The 16,322-nt window shown below is 45.5% G+C and overlaps 1 protein-coding gene across 4 annotated transcripts in view; it reads right to left on the reverse strand.

Annotated features, from left to right (window-relative positions):
• The window catches only part of GRIA1 (glutamate ionotropic receptor AMPA type subunit 1), a gene marked incomplete at both ends in the record, with an annotated part of 309,718 nt that overhangs the window by 108,421 nt on the left and 184,975 nt on the right, over positions 1 to 16,322 (reverse strand). For 3 of the 4 annotated variants that reach the window (XM_082836840.1, XM_082836837.1, XM_082836838.1), the window contains 2 exons: positions 3,999 to 4,166; positions 6,132 to 6,293. In XM_082836840.1, the coding sequence (XP_082692966.1) occupies positions 3,999 to 4,166; positions 6,132 to 6,293 (330 nt within the window). The remainder of the gene's footprint in view (positions 1 to 3,998; positions 4,167 to 6,131; positions 6,294 to 16,322) is intronic. The other variant, XM_082836839.1, reaches the window with a different exon arrangement.

Consider the following 16,322-nt stretch of genomic DNA (forward strand, 5'->3'; position numbering starts at 1 on the left):
TTGTACCCCACTCTAGCCTTCTGCTGGGTATCATTTATATCCTCACCCAGACCCTCCAAAACCCAAATCACTCTTTGTTCAAATTCACCCTTCCTTTAAGGCATGAATGACCATCCATCCCAGTTAGCTTGGGGTCGTTTCAGTTTACATGTCTTGTTCTGGGATAATTGGTAATAGCTCTCCCATTCACTCTTAAGTTTGGATGATAAGTTATATGGTCACCTTATTTAAAGCCCCAGTTTCGTTCCTATGGGAAGCCTGGTAATGTCCAAATTCCTCAGTCATGGCATTCTTTTCTGACAGTCCATAGCACCAAGAGCCTGGCTGTGTTATTTAGCCCTTAATCTATACCTTTGTAGCTATTATTTCTCAGGAGCTTGTCTTTCCTTCTACACTGGGTCTTGAGTCCCGAAAGGTATGGACTGTGTCTCACACCCCTATTGCCCAGCTCGCCCCAACCTCATCTAGCAATGTGCCACGTAAACCTTCACTTCCAATGTGCGTGGTCGTTGACTGACAGATTGCAAACACAAAGGCAAGAGCGCTGATCCTTATTTAGGGCAGCGATTCTTCGCCTGAGGTCCTTAGCTGGGCTTCTCAGAGTGTCTGTGGTCCACCTGACTCCTGGTCATGCAAAAATATATGTGTGTGCATTTTCTGGGAATAAGAGTACAAAGCTTTGTTTCCCATCATATCCTCAAAGGGCCTATGACCCCCCAAATGCTAACAGCCTGACTTGGGGAGCTGGATCTTTTCTGCCAGCCGGAAGCCAACTTATGGGCGCCCTCATGCCTCTTCCTTCCTGGAGCGCTGAGGAATTCCAGGATGTGGGCTCATTAATATTCTGAATGGCTCCTTGGATGTCAGGCAGGGAGCCGGCAGGCTGGTTGTCTTCACTCTGCCACCGGGGAAGCTACAGTGGGGTGTGGGGGAGCGGGGGCCTGTAGATATTACCCAAGGCCATGTGCTGGTGCTGGCTGGGCCGTGGCTTGTGCATGTGGTGGTGCTGGCTGGGCCGCGGCTTGTGTCTCACCTGCTGCGCTGGGCCTTCGAGGCTTCAGAGCAGAGCAGTTGTGGAGACAGGGTGAGGTAGCAAGGAGATGTGGGTTGGAGTCCCACTTTTATCACTAACTGTATAATCTTGGGAAATTAAAAAAATCTCTGTAGCTCAGTTTCTGCATTTATAAAGCGCAGTTAATAAAACCAGCTACCTCAGAGGGTTATATTGAGGATTCAGTGAGATCAGACATGTAAAGTACGTTCAGAACCTTGTACATAGTGAGCCCTGGACATATCGTAGCTGGTGTTACCATTATTTTTAGAATAATGTGCTAATTCCTCTTGGCCTAACTCACAGACATCCCAGCTCTACCACAAGCTGACCCACAGGTCCCTCCCCATGTGTGACCTGAAGGCCAGTGGGCAGGGCAGAAGAGACTCGAGCCCCCATCCTTGGATTCCAAGGACCAAATGTCATTGGGATTTACCCAATCTACTGTAGGTGCACACTGCTCCTTCCTAGGGCCATGGCTTTTTCAAGAGGTGGGTCTTGAGGGTGAGATGGTTGGACAGTGGCCATGACTGTGTGTGTAAGGCCCTGGAGCTCAGTGCGTACAAGCAAAGGCCCTGGGGCCACAGGACAGTTGTGGGACAGGAAGAAGAACCCTGGATGGGTGTCTGGTCCAGCCTGTGCTGCTAAGCTGCTGTGTGACCCCGGCTGAGTCACTGCCTACTCTAGGTCAGCTGCTTCATCTATAATGTAAGGGAAAATGGGAGTCGTGATTTTTCAGGTCTCTTTCAGCAACACATGTTTGTGATTCTAGGTGATGAACAGAGATTTGAAAGTAATCAGTTTGAACAGCTGATTTTTAGATCAGAATGTTGGTTTTATTTTTGTGTCTGTTTTGTGCCTAGTTCTCCCTGCCCTACGTCCACACCCAACAGAGACTGAAGGGAGTTTCTTGAGGGCAGGTCTTGACTTCTCTTGTTGTCCCCAGAGCTTGGTCCCAGACCAGAGCACGTAGTAGGCTCTCAGGAGTAGCTGACTGGCACACACATGTCTTGACTCAAGACAGTATAGAGATTATTATTTTTTTGACTAAGGCAACTGCCTCCCCTCAACCCCACTGAAGGCAGAAGCAGAAGCCTGAGCATGTTACAACCAGAAAGACATGGGTTAGAGCATAAGAAAAAATAAATTAGATCCTTAGAGTTCTTAAGCCAGTTGAGACCCAAGAATTGTCTCTCTAACCGCCTCATTGTCGTGGATGAGGAAAGGCAAGGGTGTAGGAGATATGAATGAGTATTTCAAGGTCACCCAGAGACTCAAGGGCCCAGCGGGACCTGGACCCCAGCTCTCCTGATTCAGTGCCCTTCCTGCCACCCACATCGTCTCCAGGCTTCATCACTGTCACGATGGCATCAGGATATCCTTCCAGGGGTGCCCTTAAGATGTGGGAGACAAGGGAGCTAGAAGGGTTGTGAGGCTGAGGGCAAGTCCGTGGGACCTTCTGAAACTAGCTTCACATTGCAAACAGAATCTGTCTCGACTGTGGGGTCTGGAAGAGCATTTTAAATAAGCCAGAAGGTGGGCACGGCACCTTTGGCGATCATTCTGAAGCTGGTGGGTGTCTGCTCTTGCTGCCTAGCGATTCGGGGCCACCCTGCGCAGAGACGGGGAGGGCAGAAAGGGCTGCGGGTGGACCCATTCGCGTGTGGTCACAGGGCAGCTGCTTCACTTCATTCCAAAGGACAGAAGTATAATCCATATTCCATGTGCAGGCAGTTCATCCAAGCTGAAGAACAGCCTGTGATATTCCTGTCTTGTCTCTTTCTCCAGGTTGTGAAAATTGTTAGAGCTGTGCACGTGTGGTTGGAAAACAAATGGGAATAGTTGTACATTTTGCTCTACATTTCTGCCTCATTCAGAAACGCATCTCTCCTTCCCTGGGAGTCCAAATTCATCTTCTGTTGAATGGAGTCTTGAAAGTAGAGCTGGCCTTATCTAGGCAACTCTTGGATGGGGAGGGCAGGTCCCGAGAGGCATTTGTACCAAAATATCTTGCTGTTGCTGGCTTGCCACTGTGTCAGATACTTGGACATTCCTTTGCAGTGAGCACTGCCCTCTTTGCCCAGGCCCCTTTGGAAACACAGCCTCTCTCAGGAGGCACGAGAGGCATCCTGTGGTGCTATCCGTCAGGAGTTGGAGGACCGCAGCCCAGGCTTGAGGTGCTTCTAGAAACTTCTAGAGACTTCTAGGAGTGCAGAGAGTGATCAAACTGGGCAAATCCCCAGAAACTTCTAAACCAGGCATGTGAAATACATGGCTCACGTGTACGTCTGTCTCATCCTGCTTCCACAGCAGACGTATCACTAATTGAGTATTTATACCCCCCCCCCCCCCCCCCCCCCCCGTTGAGTCTGGATTCAGCCTCAGAATCCTCTACATAGCCAGCTGACTGGAGAGGCCTGACCATTTTCTATCCCCGTTCTTTACCTGTTGTTAAGCGCGAACAAAATTGATGATTGCAATGCTGAGAAGCAAGAAAATAGAATCAGAAGTCCTGAGAAACATTTTCAGGGTCCCAGCATGACATGTGCACAGAAAGCAAAGGTAAAGAAGAAATCCAGAAAATCAGGGCAGGAGGGGGAGTCTCCAAGAGACTGCTAAAATGCTTCAGTTTCATCCTTGTATATCTCACGTCCCCTTGTCAAATACAGAATCACTGGCTTCCCCTTTTTAACATAAACGCTAAGCAGAAAATAGAGCTTTTGTGCTGTCAGGAATGACTATTCCATACCATTGCGTTTTTTTGGTTCGTTTTTCAGATTTCTGCGTGGCCTTCCATGTACGCCAAGAGCCACAGACACAATGCAGTGGCAGTCCAAACTTCAGGCGTGCTCTCCCTTTTCTTTTAAATAGCTACGTCCCACCTGAAACTGATGCTGAAATCCCCTGTGAGGCTCCCATAAGATGGGGCAGCCATTGCCAGCCTCACCTGCTGCAGAGCTCTCTGGATGTCGATGCCCTGGCCCCAGGGCACAGCTGGGTTAGCCAGGCAGTCCCCAGCATTCCCCCGGCGAGAGATATCGATTCTCTGCCTCCGCAGGCTCTGGAAAGCCTCAGCCATCACCTTCACCCCGTCGTAGGTGAGCGCAGAGGTGTACTAGTGGGAGGAACAGAGACAGTTAGGTGTCAGAGCGAGCTGACAGGGAGGCAGGTGGGAGCTGTATCTGGGAACGAGCTTCCCGGTGGTGAGGATGCCTGCAGTCGGCCAGGGATGGGGAGTGGGGGGAGGAGGGGAGCAGCCGTGAGCCGGGAAGTGCCTGCCTCTTAGATGGGGGCTGCCGCTCCACCTCTCTAGCCAATATAGCCCTCCTGGATTGTGAGTTCAGTATTACTGCAGGTTGCGATGTTAGAAGAGAACTTTAGAATTTTGTGTTCCATCTTGCCATTTGAAAATGTTTGTTCAACTGGAAAAAGAATGCATAGACTAAATACAACACATCTGTATCTGTCTGATACAGTCCATGGAAAACCACTTGGTGTTCTCTGTGTTATAGTCATCAGTTGGGGGCCAAGAGGAACAGTTTACTCCACCATCCCTGGTGACAGTAAAAGAATAATCCAAGAAGGGTCAACTCTAAATTATTTCCACATGTGGTTCACTCAAGTGGCAGGTTTACATTCTGCAAACTTTCCCCTTGTGCTTCTTCATGCTAACCCTCAATTTTATCCCCCTCTCGCCTAAAAGCGGGTGAAAATGTTGAAACAAAAGCGGGATAACAATCCAGAACAACATTTCCTGGCGCTGGAACTCATGTCTGTCCTCATTACTTTGTCCTCAATGTCTAGCATGTTCTCTGGCACATTCTAAGTTCACAGTAGAGTTGCAGAATGAATGTATATGTATTTTTCCAGTTCTTAACTTTGATTCTCTTGCTATTTTAAAAGTGTATACCTTATATTTTGTTATATTTATAATCAGCTCCAATCTTTTGGAAATTGGGTGGGCTTTTCGCATATTAATGAATTAACTGCTGTGTGGTTTGCTCATTGCTTTAAAGCACATTTGTGATTTTTCTTAAGCTCATATTGAAATAAGTTTTTATTTCTGAATTGCTAACTCAGTTTGAGCAAAAGTGGGATGAGAAGCATCTCGCTTAAGTGGCCTGCCATTCGCGAAAAGAAATTGACAAGTGGCAAGAGAAAGTTGCCAAGGATCCACAGTTTGCCCTGGATAAACAAATTTAGCCTCAGAATCCTTCTCAGCACAGTGTTTCACACAGCCATTGCCGAACTGTTGGATTTGATGTGGGAAAGAAAAATTATCCCCTATCCTTATTCTAAGCCATTATCAAATAGCAAACAATACAGATTTTGGCTGCAGGATTTAAAGCTGCCTTGCTGGGGAGTGAGAGACAGGTAGTCTGCGTGATAATAGGTCGTAGACTCTCTGAGAAGGAGATGGGCTGGTTATTGCTTAGTTAAATTTCCTTGATTTTTAGCTAGGTATGTGGCTGATTAGAAAAAGGGCCAGCTCCCTGCACAAATCTAGGCGGCTCAATCCATGAAGAAATAAATGCATCCCCCTGGAGCTGTGCAACATGGTGGTCCTGCCCAGAGTAGAGACATCATTTTCCAGCTTCTCCCGTAGGTAGCTGGGGTGGGTTTCTAAGATGTGGCCAATAGCATGTAAAGACTTCTGGAAAGAGTTCTTATAGGAAGCAGTTTGGGTTTTTATTTTCCTTTTCCCTTCCTGCTGGGTAGAATAGTGAGGTAATTGTTGGAACCTCTGCAGCCATTTGGGGCTATAAGGTAGCAGCCATATGCTGAGGATAGCAGAACAAGAAGATAGAACAAGCCTCAGTGTTTGATGATTGTGAAGCCATTACACAAGCCCTGCGTTGCTGACTCCTGAATTCTGTTTATATGAAAGAAAATCAAAATATTTATCTTGTTAAAACCATTGTCATTCTGGATTGTCCATACCCTCAGTCTTTACGGATACACTTTTTAACTTGTTCCTCTTAGGAAGTCTGTCCTTATCTAAAGGCTAACACTATCCAGGAATCTGGGGCAGGCACAGGGACCAGGTTGGTCCTTTGCTGCCTGCCGCCCATCCTCTTACCTTAGGTCTCTTCCAGTCCACCCGGGTGTGGTCCCGAGCATCACTGTTTTTCCACTGCTGCATGATCCTGGCCGGGATGGTGTCTGTGTAGTTCACCAGCTGGAAACCTGTTACGTTTGCTCCACTCTCCTTGAATTTGTTTAAGTCAATGTCCATGAAACCCTGGGTGGAGAGGAAGGGAAAGAAGTCAGAATATGTTGCCTGGGTCCATCCATTTCACCATGTTACAGAATCACAGCCTTTTCCACCCAGTTCCTACTTAAGGTGAAACCGACTTAGTGGAGAGACAGTTGTGTCTCCCCCCACTTCTGAATTCTGTTATCACTTAGTTTGTGCACAGAGTTAGCACAGTGGTTAAGAGCCCTTGCTCAGGAGCCAGCCATGCCTGGGTTGAAGGTTGGGCTCTGCTGCTCCCAGCTGTGAGTTACTACCTTGGACCAAGTTCCCTGATGTTTTCTCGTACGAATAATGGAGGTTAGGAGGCGGGGGAGAAAAAGCAGTGCGATGATCCACGTGATCAGTAAATGGTGGCTGAGATTACTGTGACGACACGGATATGCAGTAGAATAAAAAACAAAAGGGGGGGGTTTCCTCTACCATCACCACTCTCCACCCTTGTGAGAGGAGAGGAATCTGAAGTCCGTCGGGGGCAGGCGCCTGAGGGCTCCCCAGTGTCACCAGCGTGTCTAGAAGAGGCTGCATGCTGATTACCCCTCCCCCTGTGCTCTTTCCTGGGCCGCAGCCGAGGTGTTCTCTAGCCAGTGAGTCCCGATCAGTTTTCATATCTGCAAAGCATTTTTTATTGGGGAAAACTTTCCTCCCCATTTGGTAAAGTTCATTGAAACTCAGGAAGCCTTCAATTGAGAAAGGAAACCTTGTATTTGTAGAATATATTCCATAGTGTACAATACTTCCAGATCTACGGCCGCATGTCACTTTATGGCTTTATAAGGTAGAAATTATATGTTTATTTGTCAGATAAAGAAATTGAGACCAGAGTGGGAGAATCGTCTTCACAGAGTCATTCATTGATTTAGTAGCAGAGAGGGGACCAGAACGAAGGTCTCCTGTAGGTCTTCGCTCACCTGCTCACTTGTCATTCAACGAACATATCTGAGAACCTGCAGTGTACTCTTCTAATAGTGAGAGAAACAACTTCCTTCTCTTACAAAGCTTACTTTCTAGTGGGAAACATAGACCGTAAACAAACAAACTGTTAGGTATAAAATAAGCTACAAGGATATATTGTACAACACGGGGAACAGAGCAAATATTTTATAAGACCTATAAATGGAGTATAACCTTTAAAAGTTGTGAATCACTGTATTGTACACCTATAACATAGAGTATTATACATCAACTATACTTCAGTTAAAGAAAAGTAAATATGTAGCACAGCGTCTAGAGTACAGTCGAGCAGAGTACACTCTGCCGTAGCTATGAGTCCTCTGAAGGAAGATGAAGTGGGGAAGGAGGTTGGGGAGGGGAGGGCAGTGCCATGCCCTGGAGTCACGATCCGTTTGAGCCTCCCTGAGATGGTGGTGTCAGCACAGGGACCTGAGTGAAGTGAAGCCATGTGAGTGAGCTCTGGGGAAATCTGGGGGAGAGCATTCTGGCTCAGAGGTCGGAGGATGTTTGGCATGTTCCAGAAAACGTTAGAAGGCTGGTGTGACTGTAGCACGGTGAGTGAGTGAGAGAGAGGGCGGGAAATGCAGTCGGCAGCCCAGGGCTGGATCACATAGAGCGTTGTGATCCCCTGGGTTTCTTTTCAAGGTATAATTGGCGGCCCACTGCAGGAGTTTGAGCAGGGATCATAAAGTCATTGCTGTCTGAGCTCCACAGCTTGGAGAAACTGCCAGACCCCTGGGGGTGAAATGGGGGAACGAGCAGGGGAAGCAGTTTGGTGGATTGAGGTTGGGGAGAGCCAAGGACTGGCAGCTGAGAGCCCGGAGCGCTGGCCCCAGCTCTGCCCGGGTCTCTTCATTTCTCACTGACTTGATCCAGTTTCCTTACCTAAAAGATCTAGTCATCAGTGACTTCATGACTCCAAGGCATCCCACCCGCCCCATGCCTCTAAAGTTCTGCGGTTCTTTATTATTTCTATTTTATAAACACACGAAGCTCAGTTCCGCCCCGAGCCTTTGCCTAGCTGTTCTCTCTGCCTGGAAGTGAGCTCTCCCTGGCTGACTCCTGCCCGTATTTTTGGATCTCAGCTAAAATGCACTGTCTTCAGACAGCTCTTTCCTGACCCCTTATATAAGATTCAATTCTTGCCCTGTGGTGGATGCTGTTGATGCCCTGCTGATTTCCACTCCCCCAGCCCTTAGACACTGATATTCCGCTTTATATACTAACTACAAATACCTATTACTTCACCTGCGTGCAGGGTAAGCCAGACGTATCGGGGATTTCATTCACCCAGAGCAGCTCTCAACCATTGACAGATGGGGAGTTCGCAGATAAATACTCCAGAATCCTCTGCCCTGGGTGGGGTAACCCTGAGGCATGCTCTACACCCAGGTCTAGAGCTTCCCTAAAGGATGGGAGCTCCGTAGCCCCGAGGGGTAACTGTCTTGGTTATGCACTTTTATCAGATGCCTGCTGTCCCTTTCCTACTTCGCATCCCTGATTCCCTGCTGTTGTTTCTGGGATTCACATCCAAAGAAGCTGCTTGTACTTGAATTGCTGTCTTAAGACCTATTTCTAGTAGAACCCAGTCAAGTCACCCCCAACACCCAGTCCAGTCAGTTCCTTCTCAGTGTTCTGTTTATCCCCATTTGAGATGATCTCGTTTGCTCATTTTATTCCCTTGTCCTCTCTCCTTGGGTTGGAATGTCAGCTCCATGAGGGCAGGGACCTTTTCTGTCTTGTTCACGGATGTATACTAGAACCTAGCACCTAGAACAATGCCTGGCACAGAGTAGGTGCTCAATACATATTTGTTGGGTGAATGAATAAACGCCAAAGACTTTGCTCAAGCAAGAATGCTTATTAGCTAAGGGGAAGTGTGATCACCAGGCAGTAAATGCCGGTGGATGATTTTAATTGTTTGAAAAGAGAAGCTCATGTTGGAAATATATTTTATGATTAACTTTTCCCATAGCTACAGTTTACAGACATTCACAGGGGTCTACTGAATTGCACAGTTTCTAGCAAGCTTTTAGTACAGATGAAATCAGAATTAGGTTCTCGTACCCAATAGGCATTCAGAGATGTTCTACTACCTAAGAGTACAACCATCCTACCCCTGGTTAAAAGCTAATGCACAGTTGAGAGACTTCCCATAATTTTTAGAGATCTTAAAAAGAACATCTTGTTCATAAAGTAACTATTGAGAGAATAAAATGAAAGCAACCTCCTGCAGTCAAATTCTGTTGCTTGAAAATCTGTAACAAGCTCCCGGGCATTTTGTATTGACTGCCCACATCAATGTAATGGGGGCCATAGGAAATGGCAGAGTTTATTCAAACATAAATGCCACTCAACTCCATCACCAGAGTGTCTGACTACAAGGTTACTGGAACCAAATCTCAAGTTATATCTAATCAAACTGATGGGACCTCTAACTGAACTCCTTAGCTCCCCTGAGAAGGAAGGGACAAAGAATGATAAAATAAGCTCCTATCTGTGCTGTTAGGTAAAAGACACAAAATGAGGGAATAATTTTTTTCTTTTTTACCACGTGAATATGTTTTCTTTTTAGTAGTTAAAAAATAAAAATAGATCCTCAGATAATTTTGATATATGTTGTTGGGTCAAACTCATCTGTTAAGTCCCTGGAAAGTGTGGGAGGGAGTGGCAGTGGCAGAACAGGGAAGAGAAGTCATGGCATTGGTTGACTCTTTGATAGGGTCTGTTAAGGGAGCCCTGCCTAATTGGTTGTCTCTTGGCCTGGAATTAAAGAACACTGGCGCTGTTAAATGCTCTACTGAAATGCAGCTTCGGAAGCATTGCTCCTCAGGATAACAGAAATGACAACAATGGCAAAGCTGTCACTTCTTATGCATTATATAACTTCGTCTATACAGCCTTTTGAGAATTATGAAGTTGTCGTTTAAAACTGAAAAATGAAATAATCAGTCGAGAGTCACCCTTAGATTTATTAAACATTTCCCAAGCTCTTATCCTGAGCCAGACATTCTATTAAATGCTTTATATACGTAATCCTATTTAATCCCCCCAGACAACCCTGAGAGGTGAATATGCACAGTAGGCACCGGGTGCTCATTTGCATAAATGAGTATCTGTCCCAATTTTATGTGTGAGGAACTGTGGTTCAGAGACCTTTGGAAACTCCCTTGAGGTCACCCAGCAAGCAAGGAATCCAGCTGTGGTCCAGCCATCAAATCTGTCTTCTTTGTCTGTGTTACACTGCTTTGCCAGTGGAGGAACGTAGGAGGCTAGCTTTAGGATGGCATTTCCATATTGCCCCAGACAGAGGGACAGAGAAGCTCAGACAGTGTGGCTGACAGTTAATAGCCTAGAACAGGTGTCTCGCTCTGCCAAAGAGGGGCCTTCCAATACAGCTTTCTGTCTTAAAGCAACGTCTGTGGGAGAGCACAGTAGGTTTCTCTCCTTGACACCATGATGGTGGTTAGAGATTGGTTAGATGTTTCTCAAGCCTCTGATTTATACGAAGTCTGTTAGTGCCCACCTACCCCACATTTATACCAGGAGTCAGCAAATTTTTCTTGATAAAGGGTCATACTGTGAATTTTTTAGGCTGGTGGGCCATGTGGTTTCTGTCGTAACTATTCAGTGTTGCTATTATGGCACGAAAGCCGTCCTAGACAGTAGAAAATGAATGAGCATGGCCGTGTCCACTGAGACTTGAATTTCACATAATTTTCACACGTCATGAAGTATCACTTTTCATTTTTCTAATAATTAAAAAATGTAAAACCATTCTTAGCTCATGAGCCAAACAGAATCAGGTAGCAGTTGGATTTGACCCATGGGCCATAGTTTAGGTTTACGGACGCCTGAAGCAAAGATGCTGGCGATCAGGTCAAACCCGTCGTTGTCCAGAGAGGAGACTAGTGGCCTCGAGTTGTAGGCTGACCAGAGGGGTAGCTGGGATTAGGATCTGTATTCCCTATGTACTCATCATAGAAGGCAATGCAATGCTGACCAGTCATTTAAATAGAATGACTGGGGGAAAAAGTGCTCAATTAATTAAACTGGTTAATATAGTCATTCCATCTCTCATATCTCAATGATAATTTTCAAAGGATTAGAATGAAAAGCCTTTTCAAATAATTATAATATCCTAAAGAGATGTTTAACAGTATAATTACATTAGACATGCTTTCATGTTGCTGTAAAGATTTAGAAAATGCTTTGAGGATCATGAGGAAGCTCTGAGTTATCATTATGACTATTAATTATCATGTGTGCCTGGAAACAAAAGAACCTGATTATGTGTGCTTACTGGTTATTTAACCTCTCTGAGTCTTAGCTCTCTGGTCTTCAAAATGCGGATATAATAGCACCTACATCATAGAACTGGAGCAAGATTTTAAAAAAAATACATAAAGCACTTAGAGCTGTGTCTGGCACATAGTAAGTGCTTAATGAATGTTATTATAATCATCAGTGATTATGAATGTTATTATTATTATCATCACATTCACCATCATCATCATCACTGGGTCAAAAGAGGTTAGGTGTTGTTACAACTGCTTTGAAACCAGGCACTGGGTCAGGCAAGACACCTGAGCCAACAGGAGGCAGGTGTATAGGAATGCGGCTTTCAAAGGATAAAAAGCTTTATCTTCAAAGCCAGATTTCCTTTTTCTCTGGGGTTCTTTCCAGGGGTCACATACAAGCTATTCAGTCCTCATCGTCCTGCTTGGGCGGACACCGTTAAGGGGCCAAGGAGAAGGTTTTTTGACCAGACCTGGGATGCCGGAGAGAGCGCTCCCTCCATCTCCTCCCCTTGAGATCTAGAAGAGGTAAGTTAGAACAAATTGAAGAACTTGCACTTTATACTCTGAATGGCACAAGTTGAATGTGGCAAGTTTCGCCAAATTGTCAGATAAATTCTTAGATGACAGCTCTATAGAGAGGATAGTTATAGGGAAGTACAGTTTGAAAGGTCTGGTTCCGTTAGAAATGCTTGAAAAAAGTGGGGATGTTCAACCTGACAATAATGGAAGACTAAAAAGGGAAGTGAAGGATGTATTTGAATCCCAGAAGGGCTGTCGTGGGAAAGAGGTAGAAGATTTGTTCTCTAAGGTTCTGGAAGGCAGGCCAGCACCAACCAATGGACAGAAGTCATGGGATGCAGACTTTGGCTAAAATAATAGTGACAATAATAACCACCGTACCTAACGTGTATCAGACCTGTACTGTGTAGTAGTAGACACTGTGCTGAGAGCTTTATTTGTATGATCTCATTTAATCCCGGTGACAGTCCTGTGAAGCAGGTACTTTTATCATTCCCACATTGCAAATTAGAAAACTGAGTCTTAAATGAATGGAGTAGCTTCTGCCTAACATAACATAGAAAGTGAGGGGCAGAGACCATAGTCATAGCAAGTGACAGGACTCTGGGCTTCTTTTCTAGCCTTTGTACATTCTGCCCCCTCAACGTTAGTCCCATCAGTCTGATTCATTTATCTTCTGTCCTGCAATGAAGCCCTTGCCATGGCCTGCATCTTTATACCAAGAAGGAATTAGCAGGTTTCTAGGAGACCCAGGTGTTAGTCTTCAGCCCCTTTAATGGGTGCTGGTCATTGGGATGTGAACCACAAAGCTCTTTATTTCTCTCTCTCTCGGGGTCTTTCCCAGCTTTCTCTCTGACTGCAGCCTTGCTTCTCATCTCCTTTAGACCTAGAAGACCGTGTGACCCTAGAGATCAGGAACCTCGGTCCCCACGGTATCCACAGCCCAGTATCTGGAGCAGGCTGACTGCTTAATTCACACCAAGGGGTGAAACATATACAACAAATGTCTTCATTCACCCTTTTCATGGTTTTCTTGTAAGTTTCCATCCTGTCACCTGTCAGTCTCTCAGCTTTCATCTTGTGGACCAAAGAGGTCTTGTTATTGACTGTTTCTGTGTGTGTAGTATATTCTGAACTGGGTCATAAATAAGTAGTGTCAGGAAAATAATTTTAGGGACAACCGCATAAGTTCTGTCCTGTCTTTGAACTTCATGAGCTGTCTACCCTAGGGTAGTGTTCTCACCTTCTCCAGGCACTAGATTATTGATCTGCAAAATGAAGGCATTGGCTAGATCAATGATCTTTGAAACTGTTGTCCCAGGCTGTAGGCATTTCAGAGGCTACCAGGTTGAATTAGTGGGAGGGCAGAAGGATGAGATTCTGGATTCCCACCCTCCCTCTTCCACCAAAGCAGCTCTGCTTTTTATCTGTTTTACATACTGGGGTTCTCCCCAAGATTCCATTTGAAACTAGAGCTTTAAACGAAAAAGTTTGGAAACTTCTGAGCCAGTCGATTTCTCTCTTAAGGGCTTTTCCAGCTTTGATCTACAATTCTGTGATCACACAGGTGCGTGCGCATGAATATGGATGTACACGAATTCATGGAATATTCCTGGGGTGAGGACTTTGTTGTGTCCTCAAATAACCATGTCTCTGCATAAGGTCTTCAGATTTTCCTATTCTAGCCACTTTAACCGACCGAAACTTGAATGCGTCCTTACCCTATATAATCCCTCATAACATAGGCTTATCTGGTTCCTGCCAAGTCAATAAGACATTGCAGCTGTGCTTAAAGCAGCTAAAACACCATTCGATTTGGGAAAAAACCACTAGTGTTAACTCTTACCCGAGTACATTTGAAACCAGGGAGGCAGGTACCTGTACGCTTGGATATCAGCAAACACGCAAACAGACCTATCCTCCGAACACAAGTCCACTGCTGACAGGTTATTTTAAAAGGAAGTTGGGATCTCACAAACCAAATTCTCTCAGTCTGTGGGTTTAGGATAAAATGCTGGCATTTTGTGGCAGAAGGTCAGGGGCCCCCAGATTGGGCTGTCAATGCATGAAGAAAGAAGAGTAGTATCTGGCCTGGGGTTGGTTGGTCTTTCAGAACCTCCCTTCATCTTAACTGTTCTAATTGGCTGCAGTCATGGGTAACACCTGGCCATGGCCACTTCAGAACAAGAGCCAGAGGGTAGGGGTGGGGTGGGCTTTTATGGCTGGAGTTCCTGGCAGACTTGAAACCAGCTATACCTTCCTTTCACATGATCCAAACCTTCCTGTCCAGTGAGGCTCAGGGAGAGACTATAGCAAGCCCACCTTTGATGAAATGCCAGCTTAAACATTCTCAGAGGCTCCCATAGAGTAGGCACCCAATGAATGCTTGGTGAAGAATGAATGAAAGTCCAAACGTATGATAAATTTGAAACCTACTAGGAATGGGGCAAGGAATATTCTTGCTATTCATTCATTCATTCACTCATTCACCTGTGAGGATCTAACATTGCCAAGTACATACTGGACAAAGGGATGCAGCAGAGAATAAGATAGGTTTGGTCCTTGTTTTCAAGTTACTTAAGGTTTAGTAAGAAAGGTCCATATTACCCACATAACTATAGAGCAGAGTAGGTAGAACCAAACCTGAACCTGGAACTCAGGGAAGGCTCCCAGTGGAAGCAAGGAAGCTGAAAGAAGAGGAGGCTTTGGCTGGGTGAAGAGTGCAGGGAAGAGCTCTCTAATTGGAAAGCACACATGCTCGGAGATTCTGAATCAGAGTGACAGAGGGCGGTGAATCAGAGGAAATGTGTGTACACATCAACCTGGATTCAAATCTCAGCTCTGCCACCACCTAGCTGTGTGACTGCAGGCAAGCTACTCAACCTTTCTGTGCCTTGGCATCCTTTACTGCAAAATAAGAATCATTATAGCAGCTATCTCATAGGGATTAACTGCATTAGTCGTTATCAAATTCTTAGGACAGTGCCTAGTACATAATAAGTACTCACCTAGAGTACTCTACAGTCTGTTTGCTCTTCTGTCTTAAAAAAAGGGACAAGTAAGGAAGTGAGGACTGAACCTTTCTAGTTACATATTACCCCGATCTCCTGCCAAAACAGGTACTTAAGGGGTCTGTCCCTCCTGCTTCTGAGCTGGTAGTGGCAAGGGGGTTCCATGCTCTGGAAGAGCAATTGCAGCTGCTGGCTTGTATATCTGAAATAACCCACTGACTGAGCATGGAAAGGGCCTTTCCAAATCAGCCAAGGTGTGCATGGCTGGCAAGGGCAAAGGATGCAAACACCCAGTGCTTGAGATGAATGGAGTGGCTTCTCCCTTAGAATGAAGGGAGCCAATGTGCTTCGAGAATTTTGTTTTGGCACCTCTGGACCACAGAGAGAGGCAGGAAAACCAGAACCGTAAGTTGCACATCTGGAAAGGTCCTTTTGATCATTTAGTCCTTTTGAAAACCCTTGAACAAATCTGGAACAAATTGAGACCCTCAAAAAAATAGAATTTTTTTTTTGCAAAGGATAATGAGTCAGTGGCAGAGTTGGGATGAGACCCCAGGCTTCTGCTGCACTCACTGTTGTAAAACTTGATATAAATTAACTCACTTTATCTTGTGAGGTATGCATTAATATTCCCACCTACAGATGAGGAAACTGAGGTACAGAGAGGTGAGATGACTTGCCCAAGGTCACACGGCTAGTAGGTGACTGAGTGAAAATTCAAACCCAGGCAGTTTCAGAAGAAGAAGAGTTTATTTCTGAGCTTTCTCAGTTATAATACCAGGCCTGAGAGTCACCAAGGTTTCTTTGATTTGGGCAGTGTTGCCCAATGGTCAACAAACCTAATCTTTGGAATTAGAGAGGTTTGAGTTCAAATTCCAGTTTTAGCCACATGACCTTGGAAAACTTTCTTCAGCAGCTTAGACATCCTTTTCCTCTCTTGTAAAATATAATCTCACCTCTCTTGGACGGATGCAGAAACTCTCAGTTCTCTAGAATGGATTATTCTAGAGCATGGGATGTGACTGCAAAGAGTAACATATACTCAGCCTTGCCCTCGCCTGATGGGATGCTTGGACCACGTAGGAAGTGAGCATCCTTTGGGATCTGGGACTTGATTTTCTACCCATCCATTTCCTCTTCCCTTCCAGAGGCTCTCTGCAGTGTAAGCTCTGGTGATCCTAAAGTAAGCCGTGTGTTCTCACTGCTACACAAGAGTGAGGTGAAGCCGAGGG

This window comes from Leucopleurus acutus (genome assembly GCF_964270905.1).
Source record: "Leucopleurus acutus genome assembly, chromosome: 3".
Taxonomy (NCBI): domain Eukaryota; kingdom Metazoa; phylum Chordata; class Mammalia; order Artiodactyla; family Delphinidae; genus Leucopleurus; species Leucopleurus acutus.